This window comes from Lissotriton helveticus, chromosome 1_1, assembly GCF_964261635.1.
Source record: "Lissotriton helveticus chromosome 1_1, aLisHel1.1, whole genome shotgun sequence".
Classification (NCBI taxonomy): Eukaryota; Metazoa; Chordata; class Amphibia; order Caudata; family Salamandridae; genus Lissotriton; species Lissotriton helveticus.
Window position 1 is genome coordinate 40,581,761 of NC_136057.1, and position 24,360 is coordinate 40,606,120.

At 44.7% G+C, this 24,360-nt stretch overlaps 1 protein-coding gene across 1 annotated transcript; it reads right to left on the reverse strand.

The window, feature by feature from the left end:
* Positions 1–16,233: 16,233 nt before the first annotated feature.
* On the reverse strand, positions 16,234–17,346 carry LOC144757691 (apelin receptor-like). The gene has a single exon (XM_078646394.1). It carries the CDS (start codon positions 17,344–17,346, stop codon positions 16,234–16,236), a length of 1,113 nt encoding a protein of 370 aa, XP_078502520.1.
* Between the last annotated feature and the right edge of the window lie 7,014 nt (positions 17,347–24,360).

The following is a 24,360-nucleotide window of genomic DNA, read 5'->3' on the forward strand; positions in this document are numbered from 1 at the left end:
CAAGTCAAGTATAAAAACAGTTATGACGCAAAATGGGGCACAACTGACAGAGAGTGGATGGTTGGGGATTGGGTTGTAGTAAAAAAACCAACACTAATAAAGTCCAAATCTTCCGCTTTTTCTAGACCCCTTAGAATTAGGAAGGTACACAATAATTCTGTTTTGTTAGAAGATGGCAATTTATGGAGCATGGACAGATTGGCTCGTTGCACTAATGTTCATGTCTCCAAATCTCCTAGCAACGATGACTCGGGAGAAGTGGTGGGTGATCCAAGCATGGAAAGAGTTGCACGTCAACGTAGGTGTCCGGCATGGCAAGCTGACTACAGTATGTAAAGTCTAAATTTTATCAGTTGCTTTGCTCCTCTGCTTTCTCCTACATGCATCTTGTGCCTGCTGATTTCTGTATGCAATTTTATCTTGCATGTATCCTGTTGTATTTATAGGATTCACCACTCCGCTGGTATTTCAATGGGTATTTAGATTAGGTTGTTTTCTCAACTTCCCTTCTTCACTTTTTGGCCGCCTCTTTGCACATACCCTATGTGTTGTGTTACATAGGGAGGTGTGTTATAACTTGGTACACCCCTCCTCTCACCCTGCTCCCCCTTCCCCCTGTTGGTTTCACCTACCTTAGAATGTTGGAGTGAAGCTCGCCTGTTGGTGAGCTCACTCTAGTGGTTGGCACGGAAGGATCTAGTTCGCATTAAACTCCTTCTCACCTCACACCGTGTGGAGTCTTTTCTTAACAGAAGGGTCTGACACAACCAATACATACATCCTCCCCTCCCGTGTTGAAGCTCATGGGGCCCTAATTAGGCAACCTAGGTGTTCGTTACCTATCAGTTTTTTTATAAGATGTTGAGAATTTGTCACATTGTGTATTCTCTCCTATATAGATAACTGCTGGTACACAGCACTTATGCATTAAAAAAATGCACAACCTCTTAAATTGAAAGGCAATTTATAGTGTGTGTTTCTTGTTATATGTCTTGGATTGTCTTGCATATCTTGAACAGAACAACAAAAAGGGCCGTACGACATGCACGTGAGAATTACAATGAACTGTCGTGCATGGAGTGAAAAATATATCACTATTTGACCTTTCATGAGTGTGGTGAAGGGGTCTATATTAGAGTATATACTACGCTTAATAACTATCAGCCTCATGCATCAATATTGCATTTTGCGATTCCTTAATTGCGAAAAATAAGGAATCGCAATTAAGGAATTGCAAAATGCAATGCATCAAAAAATCGCTAAAAAAATAGCGATTCCCTAAAATTCATTAATTGCGATTCTCTAATTGAGAATCGCAATTAAGGAATACCACCCCATTCATTCCTATGGGCCAAGAGGCCCATAGGAATGAATGGGAATGACATTCTTAATTTGCGATTCACCATTAGAAATTCGCAAATTAAGAATGCAATTTCAAGGGTGCAGGGGTGTCTAAAGGACACCCTGTTGCACCCCTGATCTCTGCCCATAAGTACATTTTGCACACACGCATGCGTGTGTGTAAAATGAAACTTTGAAAAATGCACTTTATTGCATTTTTCAAAGTTTTGGCAAATTACCATGAAGGTCAACTTCATGGTAATTTGCACCCCTTATTTGCGAATTCGAAAGGTTTTAAAGTTTGATGCATTGCATTTAAGGAATCTCAATTTGAGATTCCTTAAATGCAATCGCAATTTAAGAAATCGCAATTTTGCGATTTCTTAAATTGCGAAAATACCAAAAATGATAATGCATCCCAAAAATGAGAATTGCATTAGCAAACGGCCGAATTTTGTGATTCGCACCATTTGCGAATGCAATTTCCATTGATGCATGTGCCTGATTGTTCCTCTACCCTTCCAGATAGTTTTTTTAGGTAGGTTTTGAATGAATGTATGTTGACGTAGATGCATACTAGCCTTCAACATTGATCAGGATGACCACACTAGGGAACAGTTAGAGTGGCACATGGGATCAATGTCCTCGATCCTGAAGACAAGCTTGGAGGTAGGCTTCGAAACTTGTAGACCCGTGGGGAAACTCCCGATTACAGCATTTGTTCTTCAATGTCCCCACTTTTATTAATTCCAGCTATGGCAAGTATAAAAGTTTAGTTTTGTATGCAGCCATGTATGTTTTAACTCACTTATTTCCTGACCCTTCCATGCTCACATCAAACACATAAAATCACTCCACTAATAAGTACTCCCAAGTCTTCGTTGGTCCTAGCATGACCCGTTCCGCAGCGGGGTGGGAAGAACGCGGTGATTAAGCATGCCACCAAGGGACCATTTAGTGGGTGAGGGTTCTTTTAGAACACATGTTGTCTCTCCCATGTAAGAAACTGAATATTTCTCCTGGGTTTAGTCACTGTTTGGAAGGATAGCACTGTTTTTTAAAATTAAGAATGGACGCTCTGAAGTTTAGCCTTAGTTTACTTTGCCTTGGATCATGTACAGCACCTTTGTGCCTTTTTGTTTAAGTATGCAATATACAAATACCACATTATCAGGGTATATTTGGTCAATGAGGGATGATTTCTACTTTTTTTTTCGGTATAGCGATTCAAGCTGAAGATGTTCTGTTGAATTTATGTAAATATTTACAACTAATTAGTGTGAACAGCATTTAGGGTGGGATTATGATGGTCGTCAGACGAGGGTCCGACCGCCATTGTTGTTATAACTGGACTGACTGACAAGAAGTCAGTGGTCTCACCTACCAAATTAGGATCCAACCGCTGTGGAAGCAGTTGGCATTATGTCTATTTATATTGAGGCAAGCCCCGAATTCAGAGGCATGTTTTATCCCTGCACCCCTAGGCAGGCACCAATGCGATATCTGCCACATGATGCAAGGATATTTAGGGGGCACCAGAGGTAGTAGGTAGTGTAATTTCTATATTCCCAATAGGCTCTGCGCATTGGAATAATATATCCTGCTGCTTAGACGTAGGACTTAAGTCGACTAGGTCTCTGCCGAATATATTAGACTTAATTGTGAGTGCCAGCTAGCTCAGAGGTCACTAGAAACTTTCTCGAAAGTACAAGAAGGGATTAGTCTCTGACAACCATATAACATGACAACTTTGTTTCCCCAGAATGAAACGTATCTCTAGAGTCGCGGAAACAATAGACGGTTATTTCACTCAGTCAGATGTGCATGCTTCGTTTCACCAGAGTTGCTCAGAAATAGAGAGACGGGCGTTTTCAATAAAAGTATTTATTGAACAGTCTTATTTCTTAAGCATAAGAAATGCACTGCTACAATTGAAATGCTGGTTAAGAAGTACAATGCATATAATACGAATAGTATTATAAAATAGTACTTTGAAAGCATGATATGGTTTCTAAGCCATAAACATAGAATACATAAAATGCATAAAATACATACAGTGATAAAATAGTGGCTAAAAGTACTCAACTGGTGCTTCTAAAATATGCCTACCCCTGTGTACCTAACCTGTCTAGCATGAGGGAGGAGTATGTGTGGTGTATCTTAAGTCTAGTAATTTTCTGCCAAGAATCTGTTCCAAGAATTCTCTAAGGGTCTAATCAGCTCCGTACCTTGGTTTTAGAATGATAGAGGTCTTGTATCTCTCTCTCAGGACTCGATCTCCCAGCAACCCGCAAGGGCAGCCTGGAAACACCAGAGCTGGATTTCTCGGCAAGAGAAAAGACAGCGTCTTCTCAGTGCGTCAGTTGGAGGGTCGGCTTCCTTCGGCACTTGCAGCAGCAGGACATCGGGCAAGTAGTTATTCGATCTGCTCCAAACCACCGTGTGTTTGACTGGGCAAATGTAGGCATATTTATACTTTGAAGGTGCCGAGTTTGACGTGAGATTAGACATAATATCGTCACTAGTGCCTCAGTTCCTTGAAAACTCCAGGAGTTCTTGGATAAATTAATATTCAAGCAGGGGGAAGTTCCTGACTGCTGAAGGCAGGTTTTTCCAAGAAATCGTTGTGGATTCTCGGAGTTCAGTGGAAGTAGCCATGTCGTATTTGGGCTGCATAGGCTAAGACTAAATAAGGTAATGATTCCTATGCCTGTATAAGGATTGGGTGAATTATCTATACTACTATTATAAAGAGAGAACTGGGAACCTTTGAGGCGGGTAAACTCGGGAACCACAGCGCCAATCAACACACCCAATACATCATTGGAAACGTCAGGGTAAGCAGATGGACATAGGCTATATACCATAAAAAAATATACCTTAGAAGGGCAAAGTACGTTCTTTCACAAAGTAGTCCCTTGGAAGTAGCGCCATGTCTGAGGTGGGCGTGTGTGTTTTATGCGTGCTGACATCACAATCACGGGTCCGCCATTTTAGTAAAGTGGTAAAGTGGTCGGCGAGGAGCCAAGAGCGGACAGGATCGTGGCCAGAAGCGGGCAGGACAGGAGCGCCGAACCGACAGCCTCCGGAGTCCGACATGCCAAGAGCGGACAGGAGCGTGGGCAGAAGCGGCGGACAGGAGCGTGGGCAGAAGCGGGCAGGACAGGAGCATGGGCAGAAGCGGCGGACAGGAGCGTGGGCAGAAGCGGCGGACAGGAGCGTGGCCAGAAGCGGGCAGGACAGGAGCGCCGAGCCGACAGCCTCCGGAGTCCTACATGCCAAGAGCGGACAGGAGCGTGGGCAGAAGCGGTCAGGAGCAAGGAAATGGGAGCAAGGAAATAACACCCTCCGCACCTGATGCTGGTGAGTACGCTCTGCTGCTCCCGCTGCTGGCCGCTCTGCTGCGCGTCTCTGCAGTGGTGCTGCCCCCAGCCCCCTTCTGCCCCGGACAACGTTGGGCCGGGCTGCTAGTACCTACATATGGGCATGAATCGGGAAAATTACACTAGGGTCCTAGATTCCTACCTAACACCCACACCACGATTATTAAGTTCAATAATACCTAAGCACTGAACATATCTAAAGCAAAGTGTTCACAATCCCACCCCAAAATACAAAAATGCATTTGAATAGGCTTGTTCACATGAAATGAGTATATACTGTATGCGTAAGTTATAGGCGTCATCTGAAATCAAGCATAAATCATTGTTTTTGAAGTTGAAGCCAAACATTGTCATTTAGGAAGTTCAAACACGAAATCTTGTTCTCTAAGAATAGCTCTATTTTAAGCAGATTACTCTGTGCCAAAAGTTCTATTTTGGAAAAAGTTCAAATTAGTAGATTGTTTTGAAAAATGAAGGCCGAATTTCAGAGTTCAGAGAACGCTCTGTGAAATAATCAAAAGTTATTCTCAGGAGTGTCAGGAAAAAACGTCAGATCATCTAGGCTGGCAAAGAAACTAATTACCATTGTAGGTGAAAGTGGAACCACTTCAGTTAGCAGATCAAAATTGCAGAAGTGTTGATCATCGCCGTCAGCGTTTGATGCATTAGCAATGTCCATAGCAGATGGTACCTGTACGCCTGTAGTTTCTCGTATCTCACCCTCAGTTAAACTTCCCGGTGAGACCTCAATGAATGCCGTCATCAGAATAGGCAGCCGTTGGGGGCAACACGATGCATGAGCCGTTACTGGACCTAGCAAAGCGTCAACATCCGATGGCAGTACTGATGGAAGTGTAAGTGTAAGACAAATATCCAACAAGCATTCCTGTCCGCAAAGCAGGCATCAGATCTCTTAAACGAGCCAAGCCAAGAATCTGTGAAATTCTCTCCCGATACCTCATGGCAAGGAGGCATTGTTCCATGGTAGTTTCGGTGTTGCTGGTGACCGGACTTGCCATATCGGAGCAGAAGGAATAAAAATAGAATTCCTGCTACTAGTCCCAAAAGGAGAGGCAGGCCGCCGAACACAGAGTGCATGAAATTTGGAAAAATGCAGAGGACTGCTTCAAATGGTGCTAACAGTCCCGAAAAATTCGTCTTAAATACATGTGCGATGCCGCTGGTATCAGACATGTTTAAGATTTCACCTAACATTTGTGCGAAATGTATGGGGCAATTTGTTGATAATAATGCATGTATCTCTGCAGAAGACCTTGCTACTTGCAGATCATACGTTTCTCTAGACGAGGTCAGTGGCACATTTTTTTGTAAAAGAATGGCTTTCATTCCGCTTAAAGTATCAATTCGTATAGAAGAGATATTCAGTGAAGGCCATAAAGCCGTCTCCCTTCCTGTCTCACTTTTTGGATACAATACTTGCATACAACAAGGGACCTTGGATGACACGTTACGAGATAACTTTTTCCTGGCAACATGCCACAACAGCTGTGATCATTGAGCATAACGTAGGTGCCATTGGATAGCTGCCTGAAAATCGGTACTATCGCTATGGAGGGTGAACCGTGCAGGTGGCAAGAGAGGTTATTTGCAGAACCGTAGCAGGCTCCGTACAAATTAATACCCTGGCACAAAAGTGTACCACTCAGTGAGTTTTTACAATTCTTACCACTAAGGAATACTACATGTCCCCCATTCCAACATTTGTGTGTGTATGGTAAAACCCAGGTCGACTTAATGTATTCTTCACCCACCCTTTCATACATGCCCACTGGTATATGCTCCAGACAATACTGAAATAGGAATGACGTCACTGGTATCGTAATGGTGCCATGAATTATCCATTCAATTACAGGTTTCTCAGTAACTGTTAATTGTAATCTTTTGAGTTTTTCAATGCTCAGCACCGTATAGTCTGCTCCTCTTTGTGCCAAATAGATTTGTTTAACTGTAAGGTTAAATACAGCAAACAATGATGTGGTATTGATTAGATGCCATGGCACATAGCCTGAATGAAGATTTTGCAACGTCCAGCCTAGCAGCATGATGGAACGTAATTGAGACTGGCCATGTTGTAACATTAACAAGTCTTGTTCTATGATGTGAATGGCAGATGACACGATGCTGTCCAAAGAATAAATTCTGGAGGACAGAGGCGTTAACCCATTGTCCACTACAGAGAGGCTTGTTTCTAAATTAATACGATCAATTTCTCGTATTCTTTCTGCAGTTTCCATTTGTGTCACTTTCCATATGCCGCGTATATTCCGGCGTATATGAAATGTTTTTGCCGTGGTTTGCGATGCCCCATTAAGAATTCTTGCAAATCATTGCTTTCTTTAAGTTAAGATAAGTGTTGTTTAATTTCTGGAAGTGTAGATTTCTGAAGCCACTCAAGGCACAGCTTCCCTACACTGTAAGTGGTTACTATCCCTGGATGCTGTCTCTGGGAATATCTTGGATCTGGCCTATTCACCGTGAACCCTTGTGTCTTGTTCAGGAATCTATCCTGAAAGTTATTAGTGTCTGTTTACCAGATTAAAAAAAAATTCCAATCAGGATTAGTTCTGTTCTGTTTAATTATATAGGGTACGTCTACCTCCTCATCTGAAGTGCTATTAATGTCACTTGTGGGTTTAGGTATAGTCGGTTTGTTTAAATCTGTAATCTTAGCCAGGCCAAGACAAGACGTCTGTTGAACAGTGTCATTTAAAAACATAACTTGTTCTGGGATGATGCAGGATCTAAATAAGGATTCTATACCTTGTACCTGCCAATCTTTAGTGCCCCAGACGGTTTTCGTCTCAATGTTGTTTTTCCAAAAGTTAAAACCTAATGCAGACAATTGAGCATAAACGTTTGCAGAATAAATTTGTTTAGTATTGGTCAACATTGTTTTCATTCCTGTCTTATTTAGATTTTTAAAATAAAAAGTTTCTGGATTGATAACATTAAACCCTGAGAAGTACGAAAACTTTTCTTGAAATGTTTTATAGCTGCCTTTCGGCGGAGTAAGACAATGTTCCCATTGATTGTAATGAAACACATTTCTAGGGCTTGCAGATTTATGCAAATAATGGTGACCATAATGATTAAAACAATACATTTCTTCATAATCTGATGACCCTTTTAAGTAGTCATGTTCTGTAAATTTAGCTGACCTTTCTAAATATTTCATCATGTTGTTAACAGTCTCCAAGTCCCAATCATCAGAAAATTGACTGGGTGCGACTAAATCACTCAAAGAAACTTTAAACTAATGTGAAATCTTCAATAATTTCACCGGACCATATATGTCATAATCGGTTCTGTCCCATGCTAGACCCCCAGGTATAGGAACGGCTGTGATGTTCACTGCTGGCAGGCCTCTTCTTTCACAATGAGATGATTTGTAAGGTGTCAGGACCAAGTTGATTTTCTTACTTGCTGTGTCCATAGTACTATATTTTCCATCAATCATTTTTCCCAAGCTTAACACTAGTACGAGCCAGAGCAGGAGGAAAAATATACCTAATCCAATATAAAATTCAACCCATGGTGAAACCAGATATGTTTTTTCCAGTAGATGAAGGAGTTCTGTTACTTTTTCCTTGAAGTTTTTCTTTGCTGGCTTATCCTCAGGTTCACTGGGATCCTCAGAAAAGTTTTCGAAGTTGATAAAGTAGCCAGAAGCAGTTCTGTTAATTGTTGGGATTGCATCAGGATTACTTGAAATCACTGGAGCTGTTTCTTGTTTCGCCATGTTTGTATAGTCAGATGTCACATCATTGTAGACAGGCGTGTCTTGACGTACTGTTATTTGGGTTTACAGAGGTACAAGTTCCATGGCTTTGTTGCATAGTCCTTCTTTTCTTACTGCAGGTTTATCAAAAGTGATAAGTCTTTCAGTTTGAACCTTTGGATTGTAGCAAGATTTGGTCGTCTGCTACTTCTCTGGAGTCCACTGGGCCTACTACTTATTAACGGTCACATGTTGTGATTTGACCAGGTCGATGGATACAACTCTGTTCTCCCTTTAACCAGCAAGGGGCGGTAGTAAAACTGATCTTGTTCCGTGGATGGCCAAGACAGGTACTGCTTTTCTGTAAGAAGGCCCAAATTCCTTCTGTACCGCGATTTTCTCCCTGACCAGATCCCCAATCTTTGAAATCCAGACAGGCCCTGCTGGGACAGGTGGTTTTTATTCAGTGGACGTTTGCTTCTGTATTTTATTACTCAGACTTCTTGTTCAATTTAAGTCCTGTAAAATAGTCAAACGATCTTTGACATCAAAGGGTTTTTGTTCCACCACTGAAGTCTGACAATCGGGGTCTTCGATTATCATTCTAGTACTAAACATTAGTTCATACGGAGTGACTCCACCCAGAGAATTTCTTGGCTGATAGTTAAGACTACGTTGGACGTTTGACCCATCCAATCACCCAAACCTAATACCTTAGCTGTTATGGATTGCTTTATGTCATGTTTTTTTCTTTCCACTACCGCATTACCCTCAGGATGGAAGGAACTAGAATATCGCAATGCAACGCCCAAGCTAGCCATGGCCTCCTTGTAAGCTCTAGAGCTAAATGCAGGACCCTGGTCAGAATGTAGCATGCCAATTGCGTATGTGCCGATAAAGACTCGCAAATCCTTTATAACAGTTCTGGCGTCACCCGATCGCTGGGGCCACATCCAAATAAATCTTGTGCAGGAATCCACTGCGACCATGATATATTTATAGTTACCATCCCTTTGTATGGGACAACAGTGGTCCAGATAAACACTCGCTAGCGGATTATCTGAAATCAGGAGGGGCATCTGTGCAGGAAGTTTCACTGTTGAAACTTTTATTTTCTAACAGATTTCACATTCTAGAACATAGTTCCTAGTTTGTTTCCTCATGCGCGGCCACCAGTATCTCTGTTTTAGGAATGATACTGTGGTGGAAACTCCTGCATGTGCAGAGGCCAGTCCTTCATGTGCTGCTAAGATTAGTCCTAACCTATGTTCCATGTTTGGAATTGCCCTAACCCCCACTCCAGGGATTCGAGCAAAAGGAACATTATTCACATCAGTTATATATGAGTACTTTATAGGAAAGCCTTTCGGGAGTGTCATCACGCTGATGACTCAGTGTATGAATCACGTGAGTCTTTTGTAGTTCTTTCTCAACCAACTGCATGGTATAGGTTGGAACGTTATGTTTTTTCCTAATGTTGCTATAAAAGGGATGGTATGGATAGAAATACAGTCTCATTAGTATTGCCAACCCCAACAGTATGAGCCCGATTCACAGAACTAGCTTAAGACAAAATCCTAAACTTACTACCATTTTGGTATTCACAGAAGGCACTGATTACAGTTCACAGGTCGCTGTGCTATATTACTTGGGATTGTAATTTATGAAAAGCAAGTAACAACAGGATCTCTGTGAAAGAAATGAAACCCACTGAGCTATCCGCATAAATACAGTTCTGTCATCTGCATGGTACACGTTCTTTGCAGAAGGCACATTAACCCCTTCGGTGCTCATGACGGAGCGGTTCCGTCATGAGCGTCGGTTGAGCTGTGCTCATGACGGAACCGTTCCGTCATGACCACGCCCGTTTCTATTACGGCCCAGCACCGGAGGGGGAAACGCGGTCGCACGGAAGAGGTTAACCCTCTGTGCTAAAGTCAAAACTGCCACTAGAGAAAACTCTGATCACTTTTCAGCAGGAACACAATATTTATTCACCAGCATTATCTTGACATTTTTATTGTTGCCTGAATCCTGCTGGAACACACAAGGGACTCTGGTGCACAGACGCATTTAAACTAAGTTATTTTCTAACACATTGCCCCCTAACTCAGTGCCCATGAACTCAGCACCAGGTGCTCACCACCATAAAAGCCAGCCCTGCCCGATGCCCAGCGTTTGGTCACCCATAACGACATGCGCATGTTTTAAACTTCAAATGCACATTCCCAGAATCATTAAGGATTCAGTTTTGACTGTCTAACTTTCTTACAGTGCTGCTGATAACTGACAGCCGCTTCAAAGCACTTGTTAAAAAAACAACATGAAATTTGCCAATACTGATGTCTCTTCACTATATTATTTCAAAAGGGGTACAGAAAAAACATTCAGTGTAACCCAAAGCCATTATTTCTTGTTTCTTTATTTTTTCGATAGAATAACTTTTTGCTTTCTTTTTTTTATCGTAAATTTGTGAAAATTTCAAATATTTCAATCGTCAGAGCCTAAAATAAATAACTACATAATTTAACAAACAGATACCATCAAATAAACTAAAGACATTAAATGACATACAACATATCTTCACAAATGGACACAAAACATTTAATACATGATAAGAAAACAATCCCAGACAGGTAAGTTTCTATTTACAACTTTTTAACCTTCTGTTTAGAGCAAGGTACAAACAGTGGACTATGTATAAAGCAAACTCAAAAAGTTTCATATTACATTCAATTTTCAAACTATGCGATTATTGTGGGAAACAGTTGTGGGTGATAGCAATTTTTTTGAACACTGTGGGCCCGATTCACAGAACTAATTTAAGACAAAATCCTAAACTTACTACTTTTGGTATTCACAGAAGTTAGGATTTTATCTTAAGTTTGTCTTAAGACAGACTTAAGGCAAAATCCTAACTTAAATCTGTCTTAAATTTGTCTTAATACAAATTTAAAACAAAATCCTAACTTCTGTGAATACCAAAAGTAATAAGTTCATTCTGTGAATGCCAAAAGTAGTATGTTTAGGATTTTGTCTTAAATTAGTTCTGTGCATCGGGCCCTGTTTGAGAGAAACACCGGTCGACGCGATTCGAACCCTTCTTTAATCCTGGGGTTCTCTCCAGGACCGAACAAATTGTGAAAAAAGGTGGGGGAGAGTTAAGCTCTTGTTTTCTCTGTATAGTGAGAATTATCTTAACTCAAATTAGTTTATTTCATGGTATTTGTTTGTTAAATGATGTAGTTATTTCTTTTAGGCTGTGACGTTTGAAATATTTGACATTTTCACAAATTTATGATTAAAAAAAAAGAAAGTAAAAAGTTTGTCTATTAAAAAAATAAAGAAACAATAAATAATTACTTTGGGTTACACTGAATGCTTTTTCTGTACCTCTTTTGAAATAATATAGTGAATAGACATCAGAATTGGCAAATTTCATGTTGTTTTTTGATGATCAGGTTCAGCCTTGCTGATAAGAGCCGGAACCCTTTATTGTTAGGCAAAGCAGTTGTTGGCAGGACAATACATGCATACATGAAAATCATACATCAGAGTTTCCGAACAAGTCGAGTACATATTCATGGCTGGTGCACATGCGGCCTGTTGTAGACACAAATGTAAAAAATACACGTCCGTCTCCCCACCTGCCTAGTCCACCTGTCTTCTCATGAGCGAGTACAGCACTCCCAGAACACATGAGTCCATTTCCAATTGTAGATAAAATCACTGGTATGCAGAGACAGCGTATGTTACGATGCTGGTCAAGCACTGGGCCCGAATGCCTCTCCAGACCATGAAAAAGGTGCTAAGGAATGAGTGATAGTTCGGTCACTGAAGGGTCGCACCAGCAGCACAGTGGAGTGAGTGACAGGCAGAAAGAGGCCCATGAGTGCTGTGAGCTCAGGGCCCTGCCTGTGCTCTCAGCACTTCCTCCTCCTGGGCCCAAAAGTCTTAATACAATAAACACATGATTACCAGCAGCAGAACTGACTATGCTGCCTCATAACCGACAGAGCAATTATTTGGGGGTCTTTACACCCCATACACCCCCGAAGCTACGCTCCTGGGTGTGTCCTATGCATCTTGCTAAAAATTGGGTTTCTGGTTGGCAGAGGTATGCACACTGCCCAAGCAGGAACCACAGTCCTAGTGAGGGAAAGTAAGATACACACTAAAAGTTGACCTGTGCTCACTCTCTAATAGCTTGCCACAGAGCAGTCAGGGTAACATTAAGAGGAAATGTGTAAAGTATTTGTGCAACACAACACACAGTAACACAGTACAAACACCACAAATAGAGTCCACACCAGGTTAACAAAAGAGATATGATTTTTATAAATAAAACAAGACCAAAACAACAATTATCCAATTAGTAGAAGTTGAGATACAAATTTTTTTAAAGCGCTTAGAAGCAATAAGGAAGCTGGGAAGCAGAACTGTGCCTTGGGATAACAGGACATCAGAATATAGGGAGTGAGTCTCTCTACCACATCTGTACCTGTATGCCCAAGCTCACTGTGCCTCAGCTGAGCTCCTAACCTTTCCAGAGTGGCAGGTGATTTTGGCAAACCTAGAACATGAACCTCTAATCCGCAAAGTACCAGAGGAAATAGATTATCACCTTTCATTTCTCACTCATACATGTCCATAGTAAACAAAAGAAAGACACAAAGGAAGTTTACATTATGTTTATTGAAACTATCATAGTCTATTTTGAAGCAGGTGTGCTGCGATGAGTAAACAAATGCAACTGAGCAACGTAATCAGCATTTCTAGCAGGCTGTAAACAATGAACAATCCAATCATGGCAACTAATATCTCTATCTAGGCCTACCCTCAATACGTGAGCACAGGGATATACTAGTGATCTCTGGGATTAGCAGCAGAAAACCCATACCTGGTATGTGTGGTTAGGTGGTCTGCATCATAGGTGTAAACTTAGTTTACACAAGGCTGCTGCCTCCATTCCAGGACTTGTCTCTCTGCTGGAAATCTCCTCTCTGCCCCCTTAGCGGGTGAGACACGCTTTATATGATAAGAACTACTGTGTTAGAAAACTGCAGCAGTGTTACCGTGTTATGTCTAAAAAGGTTAGGAGATGTTGCCGACTGGGCACAAGAAAACAGTACACTATGGTGTTTGACCTTTTACGAAATGTTCAGACTAAATCCCAAGAAGAGTTACTGAATAACGTATAACTTGTACAGCGTATTTCTACACTAACCTAATGCCACAAAAACAATTGTATTATGTGTGGTTGTGCAAAGCAGTAGCAAGCTAAAACAGCTAATACCTTAAACTAAGGGAGAACCAAAGTGTGCCAAAAAGAGAAATGAAGCATATAATATATAACAGGCTTATGCAATGCAATAGGTCTCACATTTTTTGAAGCATTAGAGCTATTGGTGTTGAAATGGAAATGTTTTTGCATTTTGTAAATTTGGGGAAATCACTTATTCTCCCCCTGCCCGCACTATATATATGTACAAATGGAAATGGGAAAAAAGCAGTAATCGCAGCGGTCTTGTAGGGGTGGACAAGTAGTGTTGTGGGAGGGATGAGGGGATGGGGAGAGAGGGGACAGGGAGATGAAAGTATACAAATTGTCATTTAAATTAAACCAAAAAAAGCAGCGATCTTGGAGGAGTGGTGAGACGGGCAAGCGGTATTGTGGGAGGGGTGAGGGTTATTGGGGGATGGCACAGGGAGATTACAGGAAAATAGGGCAAATAAAGCTTCCAAAATCTAAGTAAACAGCACACTTAACAGCAAAGTCAGGCCAGCAAAAAAAGAATGCCTTTTGAAGCTCTCTACACCAGTTAGAACACTTGTAACAAGGACAGTATTCATGGGAGGATACAAAAATCCAAAAGGAGGGAATTCTAATCTTATCCACCAAACAAAAGATGACATGTCCAAAAGACAGAAAGAGGAACTAATTGAAAAGATGGGCGGTCCTGCAAGCCCATATTCTGAATTCAACATGTCTCGAAGAGAAAGTGCAAGCGCTGGTAGGTGAGACCTAAAAAATAATAATCAGAAGAATACAAAAATAAGTATTAGTGAACTTTTGGTGAGCGTGGAGGTGTTTGTGGTGAGTTTGTGGTGAGCTGTGGTGACCTACGTTGAGTGTGATGAGGGATGATTGGTGAGGTTGCACAAGACCCATATGAGAGGCACAGGAGTAAAGGTGAGAAAAAGGTGAATGACCGGGAGAATGAGCACGAGAGATTGTGAATATGTGGAGAGTAATAGTGAAAGTTGTATGTGATGGAGAATATGGTGAGTGATGGTGAGACACCTCCCATTTCTATCTGAGGAAGGGCAGAGGCATAAGAAATGTCTTTGTGGTGCTGACCCTGGATTGCAGGGTGACCAGATGACTCCATGTCATAGGGACACCAAAGTTATAGTTCTGGGTTTTGCTTTAACACACCATTGCATTCTGGTAGTTGTAGTCTTTCTTTGTTTAAATTGAGCCAATTGGACAAACACACTTGATGACAATGACTTGTAAAAGCAAAGTCCAGGTATGGAAAAGTGGGTCCCGGTGACAAGGAGCCACCTGGTCACTCCGGGGCATATTAGCAACAAATAGCGATATTTATCGCTAAATGCGTTTATCGCATTTTTTTTTAGCACCGTCTATTGCTGGATATTATCGCAGAGATAACATGCTATTAGCAACGTTTATCTCTAATGCGATAAAATATCCGGCGATAGCTGCTCAATGTGTGAATATCGCTGGAAATCCAGCGATATTCAGGCATTATCACTAATGGGGACTTAACCTAAATATCCACCTCCCATTGGATATACCGGTTAAGTCATGGTCTGAGCAGGCGTTAGGTTCTGGCGATAATCGCGCTTTCGCTAACAGGTTGGGTACGTCCACTTTGCATGTCATTAGCGATAAATATCGCAGACATGCAAAGTGGCCCCCAAACCGGTCTCTATCGCCTAAAAGCTGTCGCTAACTGCTGTTAGCGACAGCTTGCTAATAGGGCGATAATATTATCGCCGCTTTAGAGGGAAAAAGTCCAGCTAAAGCGTCGATAGTGTCCTTGCTAATATGCCCCTCTGTGCTTGTGGCGAGAGCGGGTGGGGGACAGCATTAGCGCTACATTCACACTGCAGGAGTTTCAGAATGGCATATTTTGGTGACTTCATTCCAGGCCATATAGTTCATTGAAGGCCTCAATGTGAGGAATAGTGAGTGATGCATGTATTCAGGTCCCACTGCCAAGTGCTCCAGCCCCCCCACCCCGCCCACAAGCCTCCATGTCTCACTGTCCCCACCCACTGCTCCCAGCAGCACAATCAAGAAGGAATAGAGAACTGATGCACAGGATGCTGTAATACTAATCAGTCTGCTATAAAATCACTTTTTTTTTTATTTATACAGACCTGAAAAGCTGCTGACTGTGTGCCATAAATGAAAAGAAAAACTTAAAAAAAACATGAGCTGGGAGTGCCCCAAAGCAGCGCTTGCTGCTTAAAGCATCTACTAATCTCCAAGTATTAAGCGCTTTGTGGTGCAGTGTGGCACCTAAATGATGCACAGTCATGATTATGGCGCAGAGCTGTGCCCCTGTGGTTCCTTCGGATGGTAGCTACAATCTTACTAGAAGAGCTCTCGCAGGCGCTCCTCAGAGCACACAACAGGGTTCCACAGGCTCCCTTGTGTGAATTTTAACTCCCACAAAGTTTGTGTGTGCAAGCAAAAGTCAAGAAAGGGACAGTTGCATGGGAATTGCCAACATTGGATCATCTCTCAAGGAAGCTCATTCTGGCACAGCACCGGGTCCTTAGCCCCAGCCCCAGCCTCCTGCAGAAGAGCACGGCCAGGCACTGCTCGCGGAAGCGGCTGTCGAAGAAGGCGTATAGGAAGGGGTTCAGGCAGCTGTTGACGTAGGCCACGCAGGTGGTGTAGGGGTGGATGTTGCTCAGGAAGGCGTGGAAGCCGCAGGACCATGGAAGGACCTCAAGGTCCACCAGGAGGTAGATGATCTTCACCAGGTGGAACGGTAGCCAGCAGGCCGCGAAGCAGGCCACCAGAGTCGAGATGATCTTGAGGAGCCGTCGCTTCCGCGGGCCTTCATGGCGCTGCTTCTGGAAGTGGCTGGAGATGGTTCGGCCAATGAAGACGTAGCAGGTCAGCATGACGATGAAAGGAGCCACAAACCCAAGAAGGGTGGACAAGATGATTAGACTTCCCAACCAGTATAATTCAGTGCCTTCACCGGCCACGCCAGCGAAGTCCATGAGGCAACTGATCTCAGCTTGCTCCTGAACAGATCCTGTTCTGCGGAACACCAGCATTGGTAGGGCAAGTATGGCCGCCAGGACCCAAAGCACGCTCGTGGCCACCAGGCCGCTGATCCGCGAGCGAATACGCCCATGGGTCAACGAGTGCACAATGGCCAGGTAGCGGTCGAAGCTGAGGCAGGTGAGGCAGAAGACGCTGGCATACATGTTCAGGGAGGTCAGGTAGCTGCTGAGCTTGCAGGCCAAGGAGCCAAAGGGCCAGTGGTAGTTCAGGGCAGTGTAGACCGCCCAGAGGGGCAGCGTGACCACGAAGGCTAGGTCGGCCAGGGCCAGGCTGGTGATGAAGGTGTCCGCCGAGCGCCTCTTCTCGGGGTTGTGGTAGATGGTCCAAAGCACAAGGCTGTTACCTGAGATGCCCAGGAGGAAGACGAGCATGTAGATGGTGGGCAGGAGTACGAGGGTGGGTGTCCAATCATTGTACTCACAGTCAGGATCAAAGTTCTGAGGGTTGTAGCTCATGCTGTCCATATAGTAGTAGTCACCCTCATACCCACTGTCCATGCTATAATGGTGGGGTTCACTCATTGCCTGGAGGCCTTGCCCGGGGGTCATAGCTGCTTTTCTACCTTAAGAGGACCTTGAATAAATCAAGGACGCTTTCTCCAAAATCAAAGCAGGCCTTCCTTGGTGGCCTCAAACAAATCAATGTAGTTCTTTCCTGGTGGTCTCCTAAAAAAGGATGAGGTCCTCTTTCGGGAATTTCTTCCCAATCGATTGGTCCATTCAGGAGGGAGCTCTCAGATCCAGGCAATCCTCTCAGATCCAGGCAGTCCTCCTCTCAGATCCAGGCAGAACTCCTCCCAGATCCAGTCAGTCCTCCACACAGATCCAGTCAGTGCTCCTCCTAGATCCAGACAGAACTCCACCCATATCCACTCAGTCCTCCTCTTAGATCCAGGCAGTCTTCTTCCAGATCCAGGCAGAACTCCTCCCAGATCCAGTCAGTCCTCCTCCCAGATCCAGTCAGTCCCCCTCCTAGATCCAGGCAGAACTCCTCCCCAGATCCAGGCAGAACTCCTCCCAGATCCAGGTAGTGTTCCTCCCAGATCCAGGCAGTCTTCCTTCAGATCCAGGCAGTCTTCCTCCAGATCCAGTCAGTCCTCCTCCTAGATCCAGGCAGTCTTCCTCCAGATCCAGGCAGTCTTCCTCCAGACCCAGGCAGTCCTCCTGCAAGATCCAGGCAGACCTGCTCCCAGGTCAAGACACTCCTTCTTCCAGATCCAGGCAGTGTTCCTCTCAGATCCAGGCAGTGTTCCTCCCAGATCCAGGCAGTCTTCCTCCATATCCAGGCAGTGTTCCTCCCAGATCCAGGCAGTCTTCCTCCCAGATCCAGGCAGTCTTCCTCCAGATCCAGGCAGTCCTCCTCCCAGATCCAGGCAGTCCTCCACACAGATCCAGTCAGTCCTGCTCCTAGATCCAGGCAGTCTTCCTACAGATCCAGGCAGTCTTCCTCCCAGATCCAGGCAGAGTTCCTCCCAAATCCAGGCAGTCTTCCTCCAGACTCAGGCAGTCTTCCTCCAGATCCAGGCAGTCTTCCTCCAGACTCAGGCAGTCTTCCTCCAGATCCAGGCAGTCTTCCTCCTCTCAGGTCAAGGCAGACCTTCACCCCAGTGAGCTCCTCTCCGAGCCTGTCGGTCACCTCCTCACTCACCAGTCCTCCTGGTCTCAGCCCTTCTCCTTGGTCTGAAGCGCGGGTTCAGGTGTCTTTGGTTTTCCCTTGGGGTGATGGCTCGCTCCTGGGAGGCTCCCCTCGGACCTTATGTGTCTCAGGCTGGGCCCTGGGTACCGGCGGTGGTATCAGATGAGCGTAGCTCCCCCGGTCTCTGCCCCTCCTGAGGGCCGGGGTTGTTCCTCTGCCCCTCCGGTGTCCGGTCACCCGTGCTTGGGGTCCTTCCACCTCTCCACTGTCTCCTGCAGGGTCCTGGGGACTGAACTGCCCTCTCTGGTGGCTTCTGTGCTAAAGAAGCCCCGCCCAGCCCCTCCGTGCCATAAGATTAGCGGGGTCTGAAGACACACCCCCCCCCTACCATCTCAACTTCTTCCTCCCCATCACCACCCCTCGTCTTCCTCACACCTCCTCAGGGAGCTGTTAACCCCTGCAGAGCTCTGGGCAGACACAGCTTTCTGATGAACACACGTGACATACAGGCTGCCTCTGCCTGTCCCATCAGCCTGCACTCTGTCCTTCCCTCCCCTGCTTCTCTCTGCCCTGCCTGTACCATCAGCCTGCACTCTGTCCTTCCCTCCCCTGCTTCTCTCTGCCCTGCCTGTCCCATCAGCCTGCACTCTGTCCTTCCCTCCCCTGCTTCTCTCTACCCTGCCTGTCCCATCAGCTTGCACAGGGTCCATGCTCCCCCTGCTTCTCCCTGCCCTGCCTGTCCCCTTGATCTGCACTCAGTCCTTGCTTCCCTGTTTTTCCCTGCCCTGCCTCTCCAGTCAGCCTGCACTTGCTCCCTGCTTCTCCTGCTTCTCCCTGCTCTGCCTGCTCTCCGACTATTCCTTACTGTCAAACTTTCTTTCTGTATATGCTTGCTCACTTCCTGCCCTCTCACTGCCCACAGATTTCAATGACCCACACTGCCTGCCCGCCATGTGGCTTAGTAAGTCTTTCCCTCCTGCTCCCTGATGGTATGACCCATGTATTTCCCTCCTTCTCTCTGATGGGGATGTATGTCACTACAACGCATGCTTTCACAACGCAAGCCATTACAACAAGATTTTTACAACGCAGGATCCATTACAACGCACACCATTACAACGCATGCCATTACAACGTAGCTGCTATTACAACACATGCCATTACAACGTAAGTATGGGTAAGTAATTTATAGTGTAAGTGTTAGACAGTGAAGGGTTTAAAATTACTATTCTAACTCCAGGGGGGCGTAATAGTAGGGTAAGCATTGGATGGTGTAGGGGGTTAAAATTAAATTAAATACTTACCCATACTTACGTTGTAATGGCATACGTTGTAATAGCAGCTGCGTTGTAATGGCATGCATTGTAATGGCATACGTTGTAATGGATTCTGCGTTGTAAAAGTTTCGTTGTAATGGTAGTGCGTTGTGATGGTTGCGTTGTAAAGGATGTTTCCCCTCTGATGGTATGACCCTTGTCTTTCCCACCTGCTCTCTGGTGGTATGGCCCTTGTCTTTCCCTCCTGCTCTCTGGTGGTATGACCCTTGTCCTTCCCTCCTACTGTCTGGTGGTATGGCCTGTGTCCTTCCCTCCTGTTCTCTGATGGTATGGCCTGTGTCTTTCCCTCCTGGTCGCTGATGGTATGACCCATGTATTTCCGTGCTGCTCTCTGATGGTATGGTACATGTATTTCCCTCCTGCTCTCTGATGGTATGCCCCATGTATTCCCCTCCTGTTCTCTGATGGTATGGTCCACGTATTTCTCTCCTGCTCTCTGATGGTATGGCCTGCGACTTTTCCTCTTGGTCGCTGATAGTATGGCCTGTGTCTTTCCCTCCTGTTGCTTGATGGTATGGATTGTGTCTTTCCCTCCTGGCCGCTGATGGTATGACCCATGTATTTCCGTGCTGCTCTCAGATAGTATGGTCCATGTATTTCCCTCCTGCTCTCTGATGGTATGGCCCATGTATTTCCCTCCTGCTCTCTGATGGTATGATCCTTGTCTTTCCCTCCTGCTCTCTGATGGTATGACACTTCTCTTTCCCTCCTTCTCTCTGATGGTATGATCCGTGTCTTTCCCTCCTACTCCCTGATGGTATGACCCTTGTCTTTCCCTCCTGCTCTCTGATGGTATGATCCGTGTCTTTCCCTCCTGCTCTCTGATGGTATGATCAGTGTCTTTCCCTCCTGCTCTCTGATGGTATGATCAGTGTCTTTGAGAAAAACAATACCTAGGCAGTATTTCAATACATCAGACAATATTATAAAGACCAACACTGGCTGCAGAACAGTTTCTAAGTGATAACAATTTTTATTACAATCACATTAAAAAATTATACATGTATCTAGCATAAATTATTAAAACTATACCCTCCTTAGAAAGTATATACATAAAAAATACGTGAACAAAAATGGATGAGTTGTGTGTCGACGCGTTTCGGCGACCAGCGCCTTTCTCAAGACAGTTAACAACTACCTAACTAAGTGAAAGGAAACTACGATTCACTCCACAGTGGTTAACACTTCACACTATGGGGATCCATATGGTGGTTTAAAATAGAATTGCTGCGTGGATTCGTGCACAATTCTAAACTGTTGAATTTGCAATTTGTGTTATAATAAACAAATATGCAAAGGCCTCTGCACTATGGCTCTTCGGCTTCTATTGCTCAGATACTTGAACTTCCTATACACGGAGCTTGTAAATTGCAACGCCTCCACGGACTGGTTCAAACTTTCAAGTTAAAAATAATCCGATGGATTTGAGAGTCTCAACCGATTATTGTTGTGGGGTCTGATAATCAGGAATTTGCTGAATCGTCGTGCTCGAGCTGAGTCGGCTCTTTGTATAATACGCTCGCACAATAATCATCACGGAACTCGACGGAGTCAGATATCCGCCTCCATGTGGTTTACAGATAAGAAACTATAGGCACTCCTTGAGAAGCATTCAGCGTCTTCATGTGTTTGGATCGCCATTGTGCGAGCGTATTAAAATACAAAGAGCCGACTCAGCTCGAGCACGACGATTCAGCAAATTCCTGATTATCAGACCCCACAACAATAATCGGTTGAGACTCTCAAATCCATCGGATTATTTTTAACTTGAAAGTTTGAACCAGTCCGTGGAGGCGCTGCAATTTACAAGCTCCGTGTATAGGAAGTTCAAGTATCTGAGCAATAGAAGCCGAAGAGCCATAGTGCAGAGGCCTTTGCATATTTGTTTATTATAACACAAATTGCAAATTCAACAGTTTAGAATTGTGCACGAATCCACGCAGCAATTCTATTTTAAACCACCATATGGATCCCCATAGTGTGAAGTGTTAACCACTGTGGAGTGAATCGTAGTTTCCTTTCACTTAGTTAGGTAGTTGTTAACTGTCTTGAGAAAGGCGCTGGTCGCCGAAACGCGTCGACACACAACTCATCCATTTTTGTTCACGTATTTTTTATGTATATACTTTCTAAGGAGGGTATAGTTTTAATAATTTATGCTAGATACATGTATAATTTTTTAATGTGTTTGTAATAAAAATTGTTATCACTTAGAAACTGTTCTGCAGCCAGTGTTGGTCTTTATAATATTGTCTGATGTATTGAAATACTGCCTAGGTATTGTTTTTCTCAGATTTATTCCCTGACCTAGGGGTTGAATGTTAATTGTTCTAACAGGGAACCCTTGTTGATTACAAGTATGATCAGTGTCTTTCCCTCCTGCTTTCTGATGGTATGGCCGATGTATTTCCCTCCTGCTCTCTGATGGTATGGCCCTTGTCCTTTCCCTCCTGCTCTCTGATAGTATGACACTTGTCTTTCCCTCCTGCTCTCTGATGGTATGATCCTTGTCTTTCCCTCCTGCTCTCTGATAGTATGACACTTGTCTTTCCCTCCGGCTCTCTGATGGTATGATCCTTGTCTTTCCCTCCTGCCCTCTGATGGTATGGCCCATGTATGTCCCTCCTGCTCTCTGATGGTATGGCCCTTGTCCTTTCCCTCCTGCTCTCTGATAGTATGACACTTGTCTTTCCCTCCTGCTCTCTGATGGTATGATCCGTGTCTTTCCCTCCTTCTCCCTGATGGTACGACCCTTGTCTTTCCCTCCTGCTCTCTGATGGTATGATCCTTGTCTTTCCCTCCTGCTCTCTGATGGTATGGCCCTTGTCCTTTCCCTGCTGCTCTCTGATAGTATGACACTTGTCTTTCCCTCCTGCTCTCTGATGGTATGATCCTTGTCTTTCCCTCCTACTCTCTGATGGTATGATCCTTGTCTTTCCCTCCTGCTCTCTGATGGTATGATCCGTGTCTTTCCCTCCTACTCCCTGATGGTACGACCCTTGTCTTTCCCTCCTGCTCTCTGATGGTATGACCCTTGTCTTTCCCTCCTGCTCTCTGATGGTATGTTCCTTGTCTTCCCTCCTGCTCTCTGATGGTATGATCAGTGCCTTCCCCTCCTGCTCTCTGATGGTATGATCAGTGTCTTTCCCTCCTGCTCTCTGATGGTATGATCAGTGTCTTTCCCTCCCGCTCTCTGATGGTATGATCAGTGTCTTTCCCTCCTGCTCTCTGATGGTATGATCAGTGTCTTTCCCTCATGCTCTCTGATGGTATGATCAGTGTCTTTCCCTCCTGCTCTCTGATGGTATGGCCCATGTATTTCCCTCCTGCTCTCTGATGGTATGACCTGTGTCTTTCCCTCCTGCTCTCTGATGGTATGATCAGTGTCTTCCCTCCTGCTCTCTAATGGTATGACCCTTGTCTTTCCCTCCTGCTCTCTGATGGTATGACCTGTGTCTTTCCCTCCTGCTCTCTGATGGTATGATCAGTGTCTTTCCCTCCTGCTCTCTGATGGTATGACCCTTGTATTTCCCTCCTGCTCTTTGATGGTATGATCCTTGTCTTTCCCTCCTGCTCTCTGATGGTATGATCAGTGTCTTTCCCTCATGCTCTCTGATGGTATGATCAGTGTCTTTCCCTCCTGCTCTCTGATGGTATGGCCCATGTATTTCCCTCCTGCTCTCTGATGGTATGATCCTTGTCTTTCCCTCCTGCTCTCTGATGGTATGATCAGTGTCTTCCCTCCTGCTCTCTGATGGTATGATCAGTGTCTTTCCCTCCTGCTCTCTGATGGTATGATCAGTGTCTTTCCCTCCTGCTCTCTGATGGTATGATCAGTGTCTTCCCTCCTGTTCTCTGATGGTATGGCCCATGTATTTCCCTCCTGCTCTCTGATGGTATGATCCTTGTCTTTCCCTCCTGCTCTCTGATGGTATGATCAGTGTCTTCCCTCCTGCTCTCTGATGGTATGATCAGTGTCTTTCCCTCCTGCTCTCTGATGGTATGATCAGTGTCTTCCCTCCTGCTCTCTCATGGTATGATCCTTGTCTTTCCCTCCTGCTCTCTGATGGTATGACCCTTGTCTTTCCCTCCTGCTCTCTGATGGTATGACCCTTGTCTTTCCCTCCTGCTCTCTGATGGTATGACCCTTGTCTTTCCCTCCTGCTCTCTGATGGTATGACCCTTGTCTTTCCCTCCTGCTCTCTGATGGTATGATCCATGTCTTTCCCTCCTGCTCTCTCATGGTATGATCAGTGTCTTCCCCTCCTACTCCCTGATGGTACGACCCTTGTCTTTCCCTCCTGCTCTCTGATGGTATGGTCAGTGTCTTTCCCTCCTGCTCTCTGATGGTATGATCAGTGTCTTTCCCTCCTGCTCTCTGATGGTATGATCAGTGTCTTTCCCTCCTGCTCTCTGATGGTATGATCCATGTCCTTCCCTCCTGCTCTCTGATGGTATGGCCCATGTATTTCCCTCCTGCTCTTTGATGGTATGATCAGTGTCTTCCCTCCTGCTCTCTCATGGTATGATCAGTGTCTTTCCCTCCTGCTCTCTGATGGTATGGCCCATGTATTTCCCTCCTGCTCTCTG